The sequence below is a fragment of the Podarcis raffonei genome, chromosome Z (genome assembly GCF_027172205.1).
Source record: "Podarcis raffonei isolate rPodRaf1 chromosome Z, rPodRaf1.pri, whole genome shotgun sequence".
NCBI classification, from domain to species: domain Eukaryota; kingdom Metazoa; phylum Chordata; class Lepidosauria; order Squamata; family Lacertidae; genus Podarcis; species Podarcis raffonei.
This window is the reverse complement of record NC_070621.1, coordinates 11171270-11190497: the sequence shown is the minus strand read 5'-3', so window position 1 is coordinate 11190497 and position 19228 is coordinate 11171270. Positions and strand designations below refer to the sequence as shown.

Below are 19228 nucleotides of genomic sequence, written 5' to 3'. Positions count from 1 at the left end.
GTTGGCCCCCCTCGCCTCTTCTTCCAGCTCCCTCTCCCCCCCCCCCCCGTGCTGCTTCTCCTGCCTGCCACAAGGTCTGAGGGACAGTGGACCTGCCCGCAGTTAAAATTTTTGCTGACCCCTGATGTTCATGAATTGTAGACCCAGCTGGCCTGAAATGGAATTGTACATGCAATGGTTTGTTTGTAAGGCTCCTAAAGTTTTATTGTTGCTGGACAAACATTTAAAAGCAGCACAGCCCTTCCTACATGCTTGCAGTCTAATACATGGACTACATTTAAGGCATTTACTGTTATTGCAATGACCTAAGTGGAACAGCCATTGAAAGACTTGAGTTGAGTTGCTGCTGAGCTTGCAGCCAATTAAAGAAAAGTTCGTTCTTGGAGATTGGAAGCAAATGAGACACTTCTAGTACCAAGGCTACACTAGGGAATTTTAACCGTTGTGAATGGTGTTCTTGTTCTTGATGGGGTCACATTCCCTCTGAAGGAACAGATTTGCAGCCTGGGTATGCCCTTGGATCACCCTGGTCACTGGTGGCGCAGGCTGCCTCCACAGCATAGAGCAGCTCTACTTGCTTAGTTTGTGCGCCAGCTGTTGTCCGTACTCTGGCAATTTTTAGAAGGCTTGGTTGGACTCCCTATAAACAAACAAGGGTCATAATAACACCACTGGTATTATACCAGTTTTAAAAAACCACTGTTCCTGGTGACAGGTACCTAACCATCTTATTTTGACACCTGGGAAATTTATATTTTTTTGCAGTTTACAGGGGTATCTTACAAACGCCTACAGACTAGAACTGAATCTTAGAAAAAGGAACATTTCCAGCATTGTTATCACTCCTTTTCTGGAGTATGACAACAACCATAACTGCACACTTCAACATTTAGCAGAGCAGGTTTTATGTTTTAGAATCACATTTATATAGTACTTAAACAAAATGTGTGTGTGTGTGTGTGTGTGTTACCATTCAAAATAGCCCTCTGGGTATTTTTCTACTTAGTATAACTAGTACTGTATTTTTCGCTCTATAGGACACACTTTTTTCCCCTCCAAAAATGAAGGGGAAATGTGTGTGCGTCCTATGGACTGAAGCCTGGAGAGCGAGAGGGGTCGGTGCGGGTTCCCGCCGGGCTCTGAAGGCTTGCGGATAGCAGCCTGCAAAGAATTTTTTTTCTTTATTTCCCCTCCTAAAAACTAGGTGTGCCCTATGGTCTGGTGCACCCTATGGAGCGAAAAATACGGTAAATCCTGCCTGCAAAAAGAAAAAAGAAAGAAAGCACAAAAAGAACCCAGTTGCAATGCTATACATACTTGCCCTGAAAGTAAATGCCATTAAATACAGTGGGACTTACAGGGGGAGTGAATATGCAGATGTCTGTGTTGTAAGAGTGATATTCATTAATTCCCCCTTATGCTCTCACAATAAGAGCAATGCAAGATAGTATGAGATAGCCACAGCTTCTTTCTTATCCTCTAAAGAAATGAAGGAATGAAAGGGATACATGCTATTAATCAAGAAAGAAAGAAAGAAAGAAAGAAAGAAAGAAAGAAAGAAAGAAATTAAATTACTAAAATAGTCCAAAAACAGAATCAAATGAAAATAGTTGGTTTTATTATTATTATTATTATTATTATTATTATTATTATTATTATTACCTAAACTGTAGCCTTGAGGCAATTTACACTTAAGATAATTTAAAACAGTTAAAAACAAAGAAGCAGTCAATGTTTGAATAAAGAATTGGTTGTAGTTGCTGTTTCAAAAGTGTATAATCCTCTTCGTTGTGTGTAAAACTCTGCAAAGCTCTTCTCTTTGCATAAATTAGGTTATTGGTGAGTCCTAGATTAGTCATGCCTAACAAAATGCTGTGGGGGGAAAGAGGGTAATCAAAATTTCATTCAGCTGCAGTAACAATGCCCTTGAACTTTGTGCTAAAGACAAAAAACAACATCTTCAGGGAACTTCCTCTTAAAGGTAGCAGGAGGTTAATCTGTATTCCAGAGACAATCTATCTGTTGGCACCTTGTGCATTCTCTCTCTCTCTCTCTCTCTCTCTCTCTCTCTCTCTCGGGGGGCGGGGTGTCCACACCATTTCAGAAGTGGAACAGGTTGCATGTTTGTCTGGCCTTACAGAGTGAATGTTTGTTTCTCTCAAATAATGTGATCCACACTTGTCAACATATGAATATAGCTCACCAAGACTTGGGGTAGTCTTAGCCAGTGATATTCTATTGCTTTGCAGTGTTTGTGAGTTATACATGAAGACTGTGACAACTGAGAATTAATAGAATATGTTCAAGGGTCTGCTGAGAGAATATGTAGCTATTAAAGTTATTTAATGCTATTTGTAAGGAAAAGTGCATTTTCATGGATGTCTTCCCTGCAGACATGTGTGCATAGCTCCTACTTTGGGGGTGGGCAGTGTTTTGATAATGTTGCACTCGACGCCAGAACTCTGGAACATGAGCTGGCTTATTACAATGCATTCTTTGTCTTTTGTGTTTCCCTTCTCTTTCCCTTCTCATCTTTCTCTGCCTGCACAGGACCCCACCTCTTGCTTCCCCATGGTTAAAATAACTTTCATATGAGAGTGGCAGTTTACAGCTCCATACCCTCCAACATTTCTCCGATGAAAATAGGGACATTCCATTCCATAATGATAGTTTTACTATTTATACCCCACACATCTTACTGGGCTGCCCCAGCCACTCTGGGCAGTTTCCAACATATATAAAAACATAATAAAACATTAAACATTTAAAAAAACTTTCTTATACCGGATTACCTTCAGATGGCTCGGGGGTCAGATAACTCTATACCCTCTAACATTTCTCCAATGAAAATCAAGACATTCTAAGGAAAAGTGGGACATTCCAGGATCAAATCAGAAACCAAGGCAGCTTCTCTAAATCAGGCACATACCTGGAAAATAGGGACACTTGGAAGGGTCTGCAGCTCACTTCTGGAGGACTATAAACCAGGCTCTTAATCAAGTGTGTAGAGATTTGTATCAGGAATGCACACATCAGAGGCTATCTAACTACAAACCTCAAGCTTCTTGTTTGTCAAACCACATACCACCTTCAGTCCCTCCAGAACAAGATCTACCGTATTTTTCGCTCTATCAGACGCACAAGACGCACAAGAAAAAAAAACATTCTGAATCCCAGAAGCCAGAACAGCAAGAGGGATCGCTGCGCAGTGAAAGCAGCAATCCCTCTTGCTGTTCTGGCTTCTGGGATAGTTGCGCAGCCTGCATTCGCCCCATAAGACGCACACACATTTCCCCTTACTTTTTAGGAGGGAAAAAGTGAGTCTTATAGAGCAAAAAATACAGTATTTTCATGTATACATGTGCAGTTTTCCCTGATGCACCGTGATGCTTTTTTTCTTTTTCATGTTTACTTCAGTTAGTAGCCCACATTTTCCCAAGAGCAATGACAAATAAATATAGAAGACAAGGTCCTGTTCTGGAAAGAGGAATGGTAGGAAGAAAGAAGGGCAACTGGAAAAAAACAACCAATCTGCTGCTGCCCAGCAAGCCAGAGGATCAGTGGACAAAGGAGTGGAGATATGGCCTCCTGGCAATTCTCATTACAGCAGTTGCCACTCCCTTCACATCTCTTTTGCCTCTTTGTTTGAAATTTTGCTGTCAGGAATCACTTTTTGGGGAGTGGAGGCAGACTGGTTCCAATCACTAGTTACCAATCCTTACGCATTACAGTATAAGCAAACAAAAAGGGCTGTTTTTCATTCATGTCTTACCTAGTGTGGCTGCTTAAACATCTTCTCAGTAAAGATCTGTGTTTACCAAGTGTAAAAAAAAGATCTGTGTTTACCAAGTGTAAAAAATTCTGTTGGGCTTCACACTGCAAGGATTTAATACTTTAGTATGCACCCGTCATATCCAAAGAATGTAAGAGATGTCCAGGCTAAGCTAGATTTCCTGCTTTCAACCGATAACATAAAAAACGTTTATCCCTTTGCTTTTGTTAAGCTATTTAATTCCTGACATGTCACCATTTCTCTTTTCTAGATTATCCTTAAGAATTGAGCCAGGAAACAGCTCTCCGCGACTGGTATCTTCAAAGGAAGATCTTGCAGGTATGATTAAATTTATTGGGAATGTTAAGAACCTTACAACATAGCATTACTTAACTCTACAATTTCACAGTCTTTTTGCTATTGGTCAGGGCTGCACACCATTTTCTATCCAAAGACCACCCTGGTGATTCCTTTTTCATAGGCGCCCTGATGTTTATGTGGTTGTGACACACACTTGGGCCTGTTTGTTTTCCTTTGACAGATGTCCTCAGATGCTGAAAAACTATTTCTAATGTATAGTGAAGGGTCAGATTCCACAGTGTTTATGGAGATGAGGTGAAATTACTGGAGTGTTTCGTAGCATTCAGAGCTACTGTACTGGGACTATGGTTTTCAGAAAGCCTTACTGCAAAAGTTTTATCTTAGATCAATAATGGTTGAGAAGACTGGTTATTGCATAAGACATAAAATCCATCGATCAATAGTCTGATCCCAATTTGAGAAGTGTGCTTTCTCTGTCACAATCAATATTCAAAATTTAGTGATCAGTGGCATTCACGTGTGAATGCTTGACAATGCCTGATAAAATTTGTGAATGCCTGAGCCTGAAAATAGATTTCTGTTTCTTCAGTTCTTGGATATTAACAAGTAAATGCTGACAATGATATTAACCTGAGAATTACTTATGAATTCCTTATAGTGATGATGCTTCCTACTGGAAGGAACAAGCAGGGTCTACTGAAAGCTTTCTTCTCCTCTCTAGGAGGAGGAAGAGTCACCCTTCTCACCTGACCAGTTCTGGTGATGGTTGGGGCCGTGGATGGATGGTTAACCAGCACAGATTTGAGCTTTCAGAACATTGACATTTATCAGGGATTGTCAACATACAGTGATTGTTCGTATTAACTGTTGTAATTCCATAATTTTGAATATTTACCAGCCAACAAACTTGGGTAGTTGTGGTAGTTTTTGCATTTTGAATGTTCACTGTAGAATGTATAAAAAAATGACAAAGCTGTCTTCATTCATTTTACAAATAATAATTAGGATTATAATATACCTGAAACTTAAACACATATCTTAGCAATTCAGCTGTCATTAAGAATAGACTTGCATGCAAAAAACAAAACAAAACTCCATTTGTGAATAGGAAAGTAGGTTGGAAAATGATTGGGAAACTGGATAGGTCATTTTGTGTGTTGCGTTGGAAGAGACTTAGTATTATTTATTCATTTATACACTGCTTATATGCCAAAATGGCTTCTAGATGGTTTTCAACTATAAAACCAATTAGAAAAAACATACATAATTAAAATATACAATAACAATTCCATTAGGATATTAAAACACCCATAATTAAAATGCACCCTAAAACAACCATCTAAAAAGCATGATAATTAAAACAGTTGAACAGTTAAGACAGTAAGATCAGAAGTTGAGTTCATGGAACACTTTCCTAAACAGGTTTTTCTTCAAGAGCTGGCAGAATGACAATAATGATTGGTCTCTCGTATTTCTGTAGGGAGAGCATTCTACCATACTGTTGCCACCAGTTCAGAAACTATAATGGCTATAGCAATGTCCATCAGTGGAGTTACATGCAATAAGCTGGAGTGCCTTGAGCAGAATAGCTCAAGAGAACACATAAAAGTGAACTGAGACCAAGCCAACTCCATGCCGCTAAACACCATTGTGTAGCAGATACACAACGCAGATAAATGTTTGTATATAGAATATATACAATAGAGGGAAGAACAGAAGCCGCCACCAAAATATATAGCAAATACGAAACAATAGGCAGATGTGTTGGAATCTCTATAATATAAACTTTGCATTTTTATATTAAGGTGGCTTTTTAAAAAACACCCACTCATACATAGGTTTCTATGCTTGCCTTCTGCAATGGGTTTTAGTACTAGTTTCATCTTTCAGCTTGTTGTCATAGCAGCAGCAGTGTGTGTCTTCAAGGTGCCTGGGGCAGGCGGGCACATCAGGGGGATATGGAGGGCGATGTGAGGAGGATGCAGCGGGGCAGGCGTACACCCTTAAAAACAGTCTGATTGGGCTGATTGGAAGGGCACAATTCTGTTGTGTCCTCCTGATGCCCTGCCAGCTCCACACTGCTTTGTGAGGCTGAGATGAGGGTCAGACTTGCAAAGCGGTGCAGGGCTGGCAAGGGCGACGTGAGGAGTAAAATGCACCCTCAAAAATCCTGTGCCTGTGGTGACGGCCCCCCTCACCCTATCCATGCTACACCCCTGTGTCATAGAATACATATATTGTATTTTTCTGCCTATAAGACGCCCCCTATTTTGGGGGACTCAGATTTAAGAAAATGGGGGGAGATGGCCCAGAGTATAAGACGCCCCCTAATTTTTGACATTATTTTTAAGGGGGGGCCTAGTCTTATACACGGAAAAATACAGTAGTTCAGCTTGAGTAGTTTTGAAGAAGTAGAACAAACTTCTGAACCACACAGAGAGTAGCTAGAAGCATAGGTTGTCAGAACATGTAAAAGTTTTTCATATATATATATATGGTAAATTGGTAAGAGTTTTAATCCAGTTTCTGTCTCTCTCTCTCTTCTATCTCTTTCTCACATGCACACAAACATGCACGATAAAATGGAACTGTTTCTAAATATGTGGGCTTGGCCAGAACAGTTTGGCACAGGGGCAAGATTAGCTAGCCAAGCCCACCTCACCAGCCCCCATGGAGACTGCCAGAGACCAGTTCTCCTGGGTGGCATTGATTCAGAGCCTCGTTGTTAGGTTTATTTCCACTGTGCATCCCACTGGTTTGAACAGGAGATGATTTTAAAAACCCAAACTGCTGTTGTATAAAGGAACATAGCCATGGGGTAGAAGTGAATGCTCTGCAACTACCATAGTTTTTATTTTTATTTTATTTATTTACGGCTATTAGCCCATAAAATATGTACAAACATAAAAACACAGAGACATAAAAACCGATATATTCTACAACAGAAGGTGAACACCACGATGCAAGGGTGGGTCATTGAGCAGAGCCAAATGACAGCTTGGGGCCAGGAGAGCTCCAAGGGACGGATCACAGAAAAAGGAAAACTGAAGACGAAATCCGACATACACTCTCATCATAACAGTCCGATTAGTTTTGATGTTGTTGTTTTTTGGTGGTTTTTGAGTGTGAGATAACCGCATTCAGGAATCTCGCCACCTGCAGAGTTACAGAAGGATCTGTATCCTGCAAAAGCAGTGCGGCGTGTGAACTACCATAGTTTGATGTGCTTGAGGTTGATTATATACATTTACCTTTTTATCAGCCCCTACCAACAAATCAGAAAGCAAGGCAATCTCCCATGACATGCCTCCTTCAGGGTTTATAACTATTTAAATTCTTCTTTCTTTGAGAGCTGTCTAAGTGGTTCTTGCATGAAAAATCAGCGTTGTTAAATTGGTTTAGTGTGCAGTATAAATGTTGCCATGCTGATGTGTTCATACTGTTGTATCTTTCTCAGTAGACTTAATACTGGCAATGAGTTTAGCTAACTTTCACTTGTGCTGAGGCATTATGTAATAGGACACACCTCTTACGCCTGATATGTTAGGGCATGCTCTTCTTAAGTGTTTTGCTCCTGCAGTTAAGCTGATAGTATCCCATCCTATCAATATTTCCATAGTTTGTTTGAATTATACAGTATCTGTCTTCTGGGTCTATGCAACTGGACAAACATGCACATCCATAGGGCATGCAATAGATAAATGCAATTGGCAGACTTGAAGTAAAATTACTTCCAGTACATGGCATAGAAAATGCAATGGAAGATACCACTAGATTCTTCGAATAGTCATACATTGGGTTACAAACGCTTCAGGTTGCATTTTTTTGGGTTACGCACCCGCCGAAACTCGGAAGTACCGGAACGGGTTACTTCCGGGCTCTGGCGCATGCGCAGAAGCACTAAATCGTGCTTTGCGCATGCACAGAAGCGTCGAATCGCAACCCGCGCGTGCGCAGAAACGCCACTGCGGGTTGCATCCCGCACAGATTACATTCGCAACCCGAGCGTCCACTGTACATTCCTCAGGATAATTCTGCAATATTCCCACCACAGTACATCAAATGGAGATACAGGAAAAACATCTTATGAGTAAGGCTCCACAGATTACATCTTTGTGTAAACCAGAGAGCTGTAATCTAGTTCAGAATGACTGGTCACTTTTCACAAGAATGTTCCCTGTCTCAAAGGACAGTAAATCCTGCATTTTCAAGAACCATTTTTATGTGTGTGAGTGTTATATAGTGGCTATGAATCATCGAGCCTTAGCCACAAACTCACAAACACAAAGTACAGCTTCTCAGCCTCATTCCCATCCCCTCTTCTCCGCAAATGCTGACCTACCTGATAAGATTGCTGTAATGATTACTAGCAACATTTGTGAAGTGCTAGGCACAGTCAAAACATTCCTCAAAAATCCGCATTATGACTAGAGGCCAAAATCTTGCAATTTTGGGGGTAGATAGTGATGCTATCAAAGAAAGTTACCAAACTACCTTAATATGTGGCACCAATAGTTACCTCCCACTGCTGACATCTAGATTAAATAGTGTGATTTCTAGGCAGTGACACAGGTCCTATCAATTTAAAAATCAAATACTGACTAGTTATTCTGCAACTTCACTGCTAGCTTCAGGGTCTTGGTTTGTACAAAGTCCTCTTCCTAAACTACACCTTTGAAGATTGCCCATCCTGTGGAAGTGAAGTATTGCAAAGATAATTCTATAGATACAATCACTTTTTGTTCATTGTTTGCTCTATAAAAATATCATGACTATTTTTACTGAAATTGCTTAATTCCATTCATGACAAAGTTCACAATATATGCATATTGACTTCCCCCCCTTTGAAACAGGTATCTGTGAGATTTTCCTGACATCTAGAATTCTAGAATCTAGAATTCATAATGAGCAGCGGGTTGAAATAATAGATTTCTGAATTGTTGCTGACTTCATTTTCAGTGTTTCCTCACAAGCTTCCATTTGCATTCTTAAGTATGTGTAAGTGATACCCAGCTCCCTGTAATTGCCAGTTGACTGAAGTATCCAAATTAACTGTGCTGTATCCTGTTTCTGTGATATGCATGGACAAGAGGAATGTGGTATGCACAACGTTCCTAATTCCCTAATTCAGAAGTTCGTTTTGGAACACGAGAGGTAGTATAAATATGTCTTTAAACCAGACTAAACAAATCAGGACATGCAAACTGATATACCAGCTATTATCCTGAAGGCAGTTTCTGTTCAAAACTGTCATTGATGTGCCAGCTTTGTGTTTTGCCATATTGACAGAAATAAGTTTAACTGCTTTGGAAGTACCCATGTAAGATATGGAGAAGGATTTCACTTGATGTTTAGAGGTGCTTTTGTATGAGTTTGTCTTGTATTTCAGTGGGAACTATTTGAACATATTCCTTTGTAAGAAGAAATCATTGAATTTACAAAATGTGTCTGCTTCTGATTGCCACATTTTCCTTTTCCTTTTTCGTACAATCCATTGCTGCTTTTAGATCATCATAATGTTACAAAAGTTGGGTGCGTCCCCCTCTTTCTGCTGAGCAGTGGCAAGAGTCCATGGGGTTCCAGGCACTCCCTTGGGGTCTGTGTTCCTTTGGAGAACTGAGACACTGTTGAAGCTTTAAGAAATATAGCATATTCACTTATTTACACCTGCATGGAGGGAGTCCAGATCATACAGCATGGTCATTTCATGAGAGGCTTGTCCCCCCACAGCAGTGCAGCCAGCCTTCAGCCAGCCTGCCAAAGATGGATTCTTCCTCCTTCTTCTCAGAACACCCTACTAAAAACTCTCTTTTCCTCTAAACCCAGTTACACTAGCAACCTTCTAAACCCCCAGTCTCTGTTCACACCTCAGGGCAAGGAGGGAGGATAGTTCTCTTGCATTGCCAATAGATTTCAATGACCCTGTATTGTCTCTTAATGGCACTAGCTTGGCCAGGTCATTTTGCATAGGCTAGCTCAGGAATTCCTCTGCAGATTGTATCTCTCCCTTCACATCCCAAATAATAAAAACGCTACCATTTATTAATTTCTGGGGTTCAGGAGGGTCCCTCCAAAATCTATAACACCATCACCCCTTCAGCAAAAGGGACTGCTTTCCACAGCTATGCAAGAAATAAAAGAAAAGTTACTAACAGTATTCAGAACACAACATCAAAGTAGATCATAGAAACATGACACATTTAAAAACACAGTAACAGCTCCTCTTCAAGCAATCTCCAGCTTCCCTGGAATCCTCCAGGCTTTCTCTTTCCTCTTGGGGTACACTCTGGTCACTGTTCCACATCCCAATGCAGCTTACCCAATCGCCTACACTTGGCAGCGAAGATGATGGGTTTCCCCGATATATTTAAGCCAGGATGCCAGTTGTCTCACCCAAAGGCCCTTCTTTATCGCTATCATAATTACTAATCAGAACAATTTGTAGGGTTGCAATATGTCCTCTCTTTCCTGGACACATCCTCTTTTTCAATATTAAAATGATCCCAGCTTTGCAAAGCTGCACAGGGCTCTGATCATATCCTCTCGCCCCCAGCTTGGGCAGGGTGGTGCAAGGACACCATTCACCCTTCAATCCCTGCCCCTCAAGGATGAAGTTGGGATTGAAGGGCACATGACATCCTTCCCTGAGCTGCTTTGTGAGGCTAGGATCTGATCAGTTCTGTGTCACATTCACTTTTGCCTCTGGCCCCACCCATCACTGGCATGCAGCCCATGGAAATTTGCCTAGAAGTGGATATGGCCATTGGGATGAAGAAAGTTCCCCACCCATGATAGAGATTAATACATTGAGACAAATAAGAAAAGTTCAGTGGAGCCAAAGACCTGAAATACATGGAGTGGCAGTAGGTCTGCATCATGGAAATACATGGCCCCAATGAATTCAAGAGAGCAAAAAAGTGGTCCATTCACAATTGTTGTTACTGATTATCAAAACTTACTAGCTATGTTGATTCAACACTGGTAAAAGAAACACAAAGTGCCAATTAAGTCCCAAACTGAATTAAATTCACTGATTAAATAGTCCAGGGGGTGTGATCTGAACCAGGCTGCAGCAGCAGTTATCTCCCACCCCTCAGACCACAGACTAAGGGTTCTGCAATTGTTTTTACAAAAAGAAAATTAATGTCAGAAGCACCAAAATTATTGCTCTAGTATCACATGTAGTTTGGCCCACATTGGCCCTGTTTATTTATTTTTAAAATAGTCCTCGTGCATTATAGGAATGATGAAAGAAAGTTCAAATTTAAAAAATAAAGTTTTAGAAAGAAATGTTGAGCTGGATGCAAAACAGGATCCTTCGACATTGTTGTATCCAGGAAAGATTATCATCCATCTCTTTGAGATCAAAATCCTTTGGAACAGGATGAGTGTTTATTTTGTCACATAAGTGAATGATACTGAATAATTCCTGAAGAACAGATTCTTTGCAAACTGTGAGCTTTATCACTTTGTCACCATAAGCTTTCAGTAGCATCTGTTGTGGTTGGGCTTGATCAGGCCCACGTCTCTCCCATATAAGCTTTTTGTGGCGGGGGGGCGGGGAGGTAGGTTTGTTTAGTTGAAGGCTGCCCACAGTGGCCTTTGGAAATACTCCTGTAGCTCCATTCTTCCATTAGGTTTTCCATCTGAGGCTGGCTCTAGCATGCAGTTTTGACAGGCTCACCACTGCCTTTTGGTCCTTGCCCAGCTGGAAAGCTCTAATCTGCTGCCAATAATACAATAAATGCCATCGGTTTTTCATACGTATGTGTGTTAGTGCCCACTAAACAAGAAGCACTTATAGGACTATAAAAGTGTTGTTAAACAGATCAAGAAATGAACATTTCTGAAGCTTAAATGCATTCCTGAACCAAGTTGTTTAAGCAGAGTTGCTTGTGTGGTGTGATACTGAGGACAACTAAATAAACACAAAAAATTCAGCTGTTGCCCCAGCAACAAAAACGTTCAGTGTGGTCAATACATTGTATAGTTGGAACTGGAGCAGACATTTTTTGTTAAGGTGTTCCAAGATATTTCTATTAGAAATCCCTATTTTTAGTGGCTCATAATTTTCCCTTAGTTCATGCTGGAATATCCTGGACCATGGAGCTTATCTCAATCACTACTAAAAATGAAGAGAGGGGGATTTCTTTATTGTCTCCATTCTTTGGATTCTAGATTTGCAACGTGGTAGGGTCAGCGTGTCCCTTTTACATCAGCCGTACTGGCTTTTGCAGCATGTGTGAAATTCTGCCCAGGGTCAGCCAAGTTACAGTCCTCTGAAAGACAGGGGTTAGTACGTGTTCAGCAGAGAGGGTTGTTCAGTAAAGTTCCATTCCACTAAGACTGTTTTTAGCTTAGAGGAGACACAATTATTCTTTCCCTCTGCCCCCCAACCCTGGCAGTGGTTCCTTCAGTCCACCAGGGCTACCTGATTATGAAAACTGTTTTCTGTAATCTTACTCATACTGCAGAAGACAAAGAGCTTTCACAGAAATAATAAAAAGACTGGGTTTCTGGTACTAAATAAAAAGCAGTGTGTGCCAGTCAGGACTGCATAGGGGCATATAGACTCATTAGCCTGGAAAAAAGGAAGCTACCAAAGGAAAGAGACATGGGAAAGTTGAAGGTTGAAAAGGAAGATCATTATCACTATCACTATCATTATCATTATCATTTATTCCCATCAGATGTCAAGGAGATAAATAACTACAACCTTCAGAAGACATCTGAAGGCAACCTTGTATAGGGAAGTTTTTAATGTCTGGTGTTTTATTTTGTTTTTATGTGCTTTGGAAGCTGTTCAGAGTGGTTGGTTCAACCCAGCCAGATGGACAGGGTATAAATAACGATGTTTTTTGCTAAAAAAAATAGTAAAAAATTGGGGGTTGTCTTATACATGGATGGTGAATGCACAGGGGTTTGAGCTCTGGCGCAGGTGGCCTGGGCTTGGGTTCAGACTCTGATGCAGGTGACCTAGGTGGCCCAGGCTAAGCCTCTTGAAATATGGCAATCCAAACTTTGGGCCACCTCCCACCAGAATTATTCTGTTTGATGTTTAAAATACTGATTTCTTAATTTTGTGTTAAAATAAAAAAGTGTTGTCTTATACATGAGAGCATCTTATACACACAAAAATACAGTAATAACATTATTATTATCATCATTATTAATAAAATGTCTGTGCTGAGGTCACACATGGGGTGTTCTGTAGTGCTAATGAACTGAGTTATCATAATCCATTCAGGTGAGCAGCAGCTTCTTTGATTCCTTTTCTTTAGTGAAGTTTGTATGTTGGCCATCTGATGACTGCAGAATTAAGGGTTCGTTCCTACCCATCTTTAGCAAATGCCTGCTCCTACTCCACTGAAGATCATTTCATTGAAATGTGGTTTTCTTGCGAAGTGTCCTGTGACAACATGAAACTCAGTCAATACAGCTTTATTCTTCGACAATTTTGGCTTTGACATGTCAGAGCAAACCAGCTGTCCGCTTGTTTGCCAACCAACTTTCCAGAAATCAGACCAAGTGATGGACAAGAGACAGAAGTACTTTTCACAACAGAGTAGTTTTATATTGATGGCTGGTTTTCTGTTTCTGCTGCCACCATTCATGCTAAATTCTGAATGCAACCCATAGAGTAAAACTAGCCTATTAGTACCATTTATATGTAGTAAAAAGCTTTCAAATTCAGGGTTGTACAAAGTACCTACGTTTCTAGAAGTTGTAGAATTCTAATGGGGACATTTTAAGTTCTTTAGTGGTGCCACAGAATCATGAGGACTGGGAGACAATATCTATTTGGACAGCATTTAAAATATTTCAACTGTTCACATTTTCCAATCAAGTCTCTTATGATGAAAAAAGCCATCTGTGTTCCTGTAACGTAGACGAAAAGATGTCCAACATGAGCACCATAGCCAGCAGACGGATTGTTTTGGAACATGTGCTTCAATAATTTTTCCCAGAGAATGTTTTAACGTAATACAGAGCAGAAATTGTGTATGTTCCCAGCATCTGATAGCTCTTAAATGTAGAAAAGTGTTAAAGAATTGTCCTCATTCCTAAAACCTCACCATTAAGTTTCTAGCAGCTTTCCGTGTTCCTCAGTAATGCATTTTGGTCTGATGCAAACCTGCTTTGCATTTTTGCTGTATGCATTTCAATATGATCAGTGTCATTTTAAGAAACCAAACATATTAGTGGATACAGTACATATAAGACTCATTTCACACAAGTTATTTTCTTACACAGAAATAATGTCAGTGATGAAGTTAAAATTGATTTACTAGCTACTGTATATTTTTAGAAAGAAGTATTAATTTAGGTGCAAAAACATGACCCAGGAAGCCAGGGTCTGCATCAGCATCACAATCCATGTCCTTGTGATTAGAATAAAAATCCAACCCAAAAGACAGTGTACACTCTCCACACACCCCTCCCTTTGTAGAGATTATCTCACCATAGGTAAAGCATTATCTGTGAAGCATTCCATAGTCTGGACTGTTGTGTGTTAGGTCTTGGCACTGTTTGACCCTTGAACTTCCAATACAGTCTCTAGGAAGAATCATGGAGGATAGAAGAAAATGGCCAATCATTACATACACTGTAGTGTTTATTTGAGAGGTGAAGGACTAGGTCAAGCAGGTCATGTTCTTTTCAAGGCAGTAGGCAGTGCTCCAGCCATAAATAGATCCTTTTGTTTCTTCAATTTCTTCAGGCTAAACTCCGTGAAACCACATCACTGTTGAGGCCCCATAATACTTCCCGACAAGAGCATTCTCGTTTCCATTACCCCACTGTGAATGCAGAAGAGCAACTCCCTTAAGTCAGAGGAATTACATTACTGTAATGAGGTGGAAATTGGCCCAGTCATGCTCAATATGTCTGACCCTGGAACGAGCTTGCAATGAGCGCACTTTGTTAGATCTGGAGTACATGCAAAATAAGAGTTAAAAAGAAGAAAAATGAAAAGAGAGAATAAGCAAAGATGTTTGTGCATTTATATTCCTTTGGCCAGTCAGGCTACTACACTGGTGACGTAATCCGGATGGAACTTCCTTCATTTTGGATTCAAAGGAAAACATCATTTTCCACGTAAACAATTAGTCTGACATTTAGTTATGCAGTTTGTGTTAGATGTAACCTTGGATACTAGTAAATAGCTTTGTTGTGGATGTTTTAGTAGCAAGTCATTTACTGCAAGCCAGAAGTGCCTAATTGTCATGCCTGTTCTTAATTTTGGTCTTATGGCTTTGATAGCTTATTTTCTGGTAGTCATTAAAGAGACAGGAATGAAATGTCCATCAGAACCCTTCCTCCCATCTCTGGCGCTGACAGTGGTACAACTTCAGTAGTTTCCTAATCTTAACAGATGCCCATTTGATTTATTTCTCTGTGTTTGGGGGTTTGGAATATTGTTTTTATCTGCTCCCAAATTTATTGACAAATTTCATTTGTCTGCTTTAAGCCCAGGTGAAGAAAGCTTCATGCTGCAACTGAAGGCAGTGCCACCACCAGCGGTAGTTACTTATTAGCATTACTGAAGACTTAAAATCCTTCACCAGACATAAAAACTCAGAATCCTCTTTTGCACCCCACCCTTGGTGGCAAACTTAGTTCCTCCTGCTATTCAACTACCCTCCCCTTGGTGACTGAACCTATATCTTCGCTAAGCCAAGGGTTGTCAACATGGCAATGACAGGCACCAGTTTGCCTACCCAAAAAGGTCTCAGTAAATATCCCTTCAAAAATCCATGAAGCATGAGAGACTTTCATTTTCTTTCTCAAATTCTGTTTGTACTGGTCCAGCCACTCCTAATTTGAACATGACCCCTTAAATATGCCCAGATTTCATTGGACTGGAACCCTTCCTCCCTTCTGTTCTGAATAGAGGAGAGGTGGAAATTGCTTTGTGAGCAAGTATGGCAGTGGTGCTTTCTCCAAGTCTGTGCCTGTGGAGTAATTGCAACAACAGTGAGACCATGCCCCCGCTTATGTACCCTCATCTGATGGGGTGTGTGCAACCTGAGGCATCTCCTACATAAAAGGTATCACTGCTGTTCACTCTTCAAACCCCTCCTGGTACTAGGAAACAGTGGGGTGGGGAATGGTAAGGAGTCTGCTGGCCCATCCCTTGCCTGAACAATCTCTTCCTCCTCTTCCGACACTTCCTGTGTGCCTCTCTCTGTCTCAGATCACTCTGACCCTTCTTCCTCCACTCGGCCTGGCTTCTACCTTATGGGCGGTGCCAAACCCCATAAATCACTGGATCCCTCTCCTGGTGCCAAACCCAATAAACTCCCATGGCCCCCTGCCTCCACCACACACTGCCAGTTGCCGCCACATAGTGCATAGTAAAACCATGGGATTCACTTTGAGAGGTAATGATGGCTACCAACTTGGATGGTGTTGAAAGCCAGTTAGGCATATCCATGGAAGATAAAGCTATCAAGGGCTACTAGCTACAATGAGTATTTTCTGCCTCCATTGTTGAAGGTAACTTTGAATACCAGTTACAGGGAATCTCATGTGGGAGAATGCTGTTGTGTTTGAGTCCTGCTTGTTGGTAAAAAAATTCTTAAAATTTGCATTCGTACATGCAATTAATGAACATTAATGTGAATGTTGTATATTAATTGGAGATTGTAAGCCACACTGATACAACTGCTAAGCTATTACACCTCTTGTTACATCATGCTAGAGCTCAATTGTAGCCAAAATGAAGCTGTTTTAAAATATAAATGAAGGTACCATTTTTCTTTTAAATGTATGTGACATGTGGGATGCTATTGTGATACTTGTCTAGTTGTTTGCCACATAAATGTCCACTTGTTTGAGCAGTAAGGCACTTTCCAGTGTTTGGTAGAAGAACATAACAGATGAAGTTTGGGCAACATATTTAAGAGGATATATTTAAAGCTGGTCAAGGCTAAACTGAGGCACAATAACAGGCTGTTTCATTTTGTCATTTTTTCCCTGGACAAAGTAAATTTTCCTATGGGAGCAAAACCATGAAGGACACTGACATTAGGAAGGAAATGCTTTCTGTAAACTAACAATGATTTATCTCTTTGGGGAATTTATAATGAAATAGCTTGATCTTTATTTAATGATGTCATCCACTTTTTAAAGCCTTAGGTCTTTGTAGTTATTTGAAATTAAAGATTTGAGAAGTATCACACTTCAGATTTCAGCATGTATAGATGTATAGGAGCACTTCGCATATCACAAAGGGACTTCTTCTGTACAGGTACAGGCTGTCTCCGTTCTTCAGGAATTACCTGCAATACATATCTCTATAAAAAAAACGCATAACGTTATATACAATAGAGATACGTGCTGAAAAAATGTAACAGAACTAGCAGCCCTCAGAAACCAGAGTGGATAGGTGGCCACCTTAATGCTGCTATATATTAAGAAAGTAGAAATATGGAGGGGAGAAATGTTTCTAAGTTACTGAGCCTACTTTGGTGTTTGCTATCATTTGTAACTGATTTATTACCCAGTGTGCCTTATTTCATATGCTGTACCATAAGATTCTTTAAAGAGGGCAGAATGGAACTCAAATGTTTATTTCTTACATTTATACCCCTCATTTCTGCAATCATGGAATCCAAGGTAACATACCTATGGCCCCCAGGAGCTCTCCATTCAGGCACTGACTAAACCCAGACTGGCTTAGCATCAGCAAAGGTGGTAGCTTCCTGTGCCTTCAGAGCACACACTGGGACTTTCAGAATGAAATAGCAGTCCAAGGCGACAATTTCCAAAGGGAAAATTGGGGTGGGAGGAGAAGCACCATAGTCCTGATCCAGATTACAACCCCTATGCCTTCTTTTTATAAATAAAGAAATGTGACCATTTCTAAGCTTCCTAATTAAAAATGCATTTAATGTAATTTGTCCCTCAAGCAGAGATGACTGTCTGTGGCAGTCTAAAATGTATCTTCCTGGCTCCCTGTTGTTTTCATTGGTCATCTCTTTGCATCTTCTTTCACAGAACTGCCTAGTTAGAGTCAAAACAGGGATTTGATTTGATTTTTAAAAAAACACCAAACATGTTCCTTTTATTTGTCTCTCTTTGGTGCCTGCAACACAGCAGATGTAACTTGCAGGCTTTCCACATATTGTACATTTTAATAGACTTTAGTGGGCATTTAGCAAAACACTGAAACAAGGAAAACTATGATTTTGCAATAGCCAGAGCTAAAGGCTTAACCCTTTTTACAACATGCTTATATTTTTCTTCTGTTTGACAGATTTCTTCTCTGATTTTCTTAAGCGTCTGTTTTGTGCCTGGTTCTTAACCAGGCCCAGAGTTATGGTTACATTAGCAATTAAGTAGGTAAGTATCTGGCCAAATTTCACATAGGCTGTGTAGACCTTTACCCAACTTAGCATCAATAACACTTTTATGCACCAAACCCAAAAGTTCCTTTAAAAACTTAAAATGTCTTCTGCTTGTTACTCAGTTCAAACTATGAGATTTGTGGCTCCCCATTCAGTCATTTCATCAGCTTGAGATCTATCAGCTCCTGTTTCGTTTTATTAGGGCAAAATTAGTGAACTAAAAGTTTACACTCTGGAGGCTTAATGTGCTAATAAAGGATTGCATAAGTTACCATTTGTTTATAGCACTTGAATGATTATTCATGGAAAAATTATGCAAAGGAAAAAACAGTGAGATCCTTGGGGATATTAAAGCTACGTGGTCAACTTTTCCGAATGTTCCTGCCACAGCTTTCTAAACAGCACTCGTCAGCTTCTGCTGGGCTTTTCTCAAGTTCCCCAAACAGTTTGTAATAATGTTTTAATACCTTCTGTATGTTATTTCAGTGTATATGTCAGTGTCATCTTGACAATAATGTAAAGAAATAATGAAAACCAAGCATGTGTATTCCTGTGCCGAGTGATTGGAAAATCATGCTAGACATCATTTGTTTCATTGGGAGGTATATGAACATTAATAGTATGCACATGAAGTGGATAGGGTGGGGAACTAATAAACAGGAGGAGTATTTGGTAGCAGTTGACATCATTTAGTGGGAACAAGCAGCCAAAATTACTTGCTCTCACGTGTATTTAAAAGCTGGAACTTCTGTCAATAAGACCAGTAACTCTGAAAAGGAGCTAC

General features: G+C 40.2%; 1 protein-coding gene and 1 long non-coding RNA gene across 16 annotated transcripts in view; one reads left to right on the top strand and one right to left on the bottom strand.

The window, feature by feature from the left end:
- RALGPS1 (Ral GEF with PH domain and SH3 binding motif 1) overlaps positions 1-19228 on the top strand; it is a 216473-nt gene that overhangs the window by 172407 nt on the left and 24838 nt on the right. For 8 of the 10 annotated variants that reach the window (XR_008328655.1, XM_053374839.1, XM_053374837.1 and 5 more), the window contains exon 12: positions 4044-4111. Coding sequence is in view for 9 of the 10 variants with exons in the window: in XM_053374839.1 (XP_053230814.1) it covers positions 4044-4111 (68 nt within the window). In the remaining variant the exon portion in view is untranslated. Of the gene's footprint in view, positions 1-4043; positions 4112-14813; positions 14919-18353; positions 19126-19228 lie in introns of those variants that run through there. The other 2 variants (XM_053374845.1, XM_053374846.1) reach the window with 2 other exon arrangements.
- The window catches only part of LOC128406945 (uncharacterized), a 38005-nt gene continuing 32419 nt past the window's right edge, over positions 13643-19228 (bottom strand). For 3 of the 6 annotated variants that reach the window (XR_008328659.1, XR_008328656.1, XR_008328657.1), the window contains one exon: positions 17175-17391. This is a non-coding gene — a long non-coding RNA (uncharacterized LOC128406945). The other 3 variants (XR_008328662.1, XR_008328661.1, XR_008328663.1) reach the window with 3 other exon arrangements.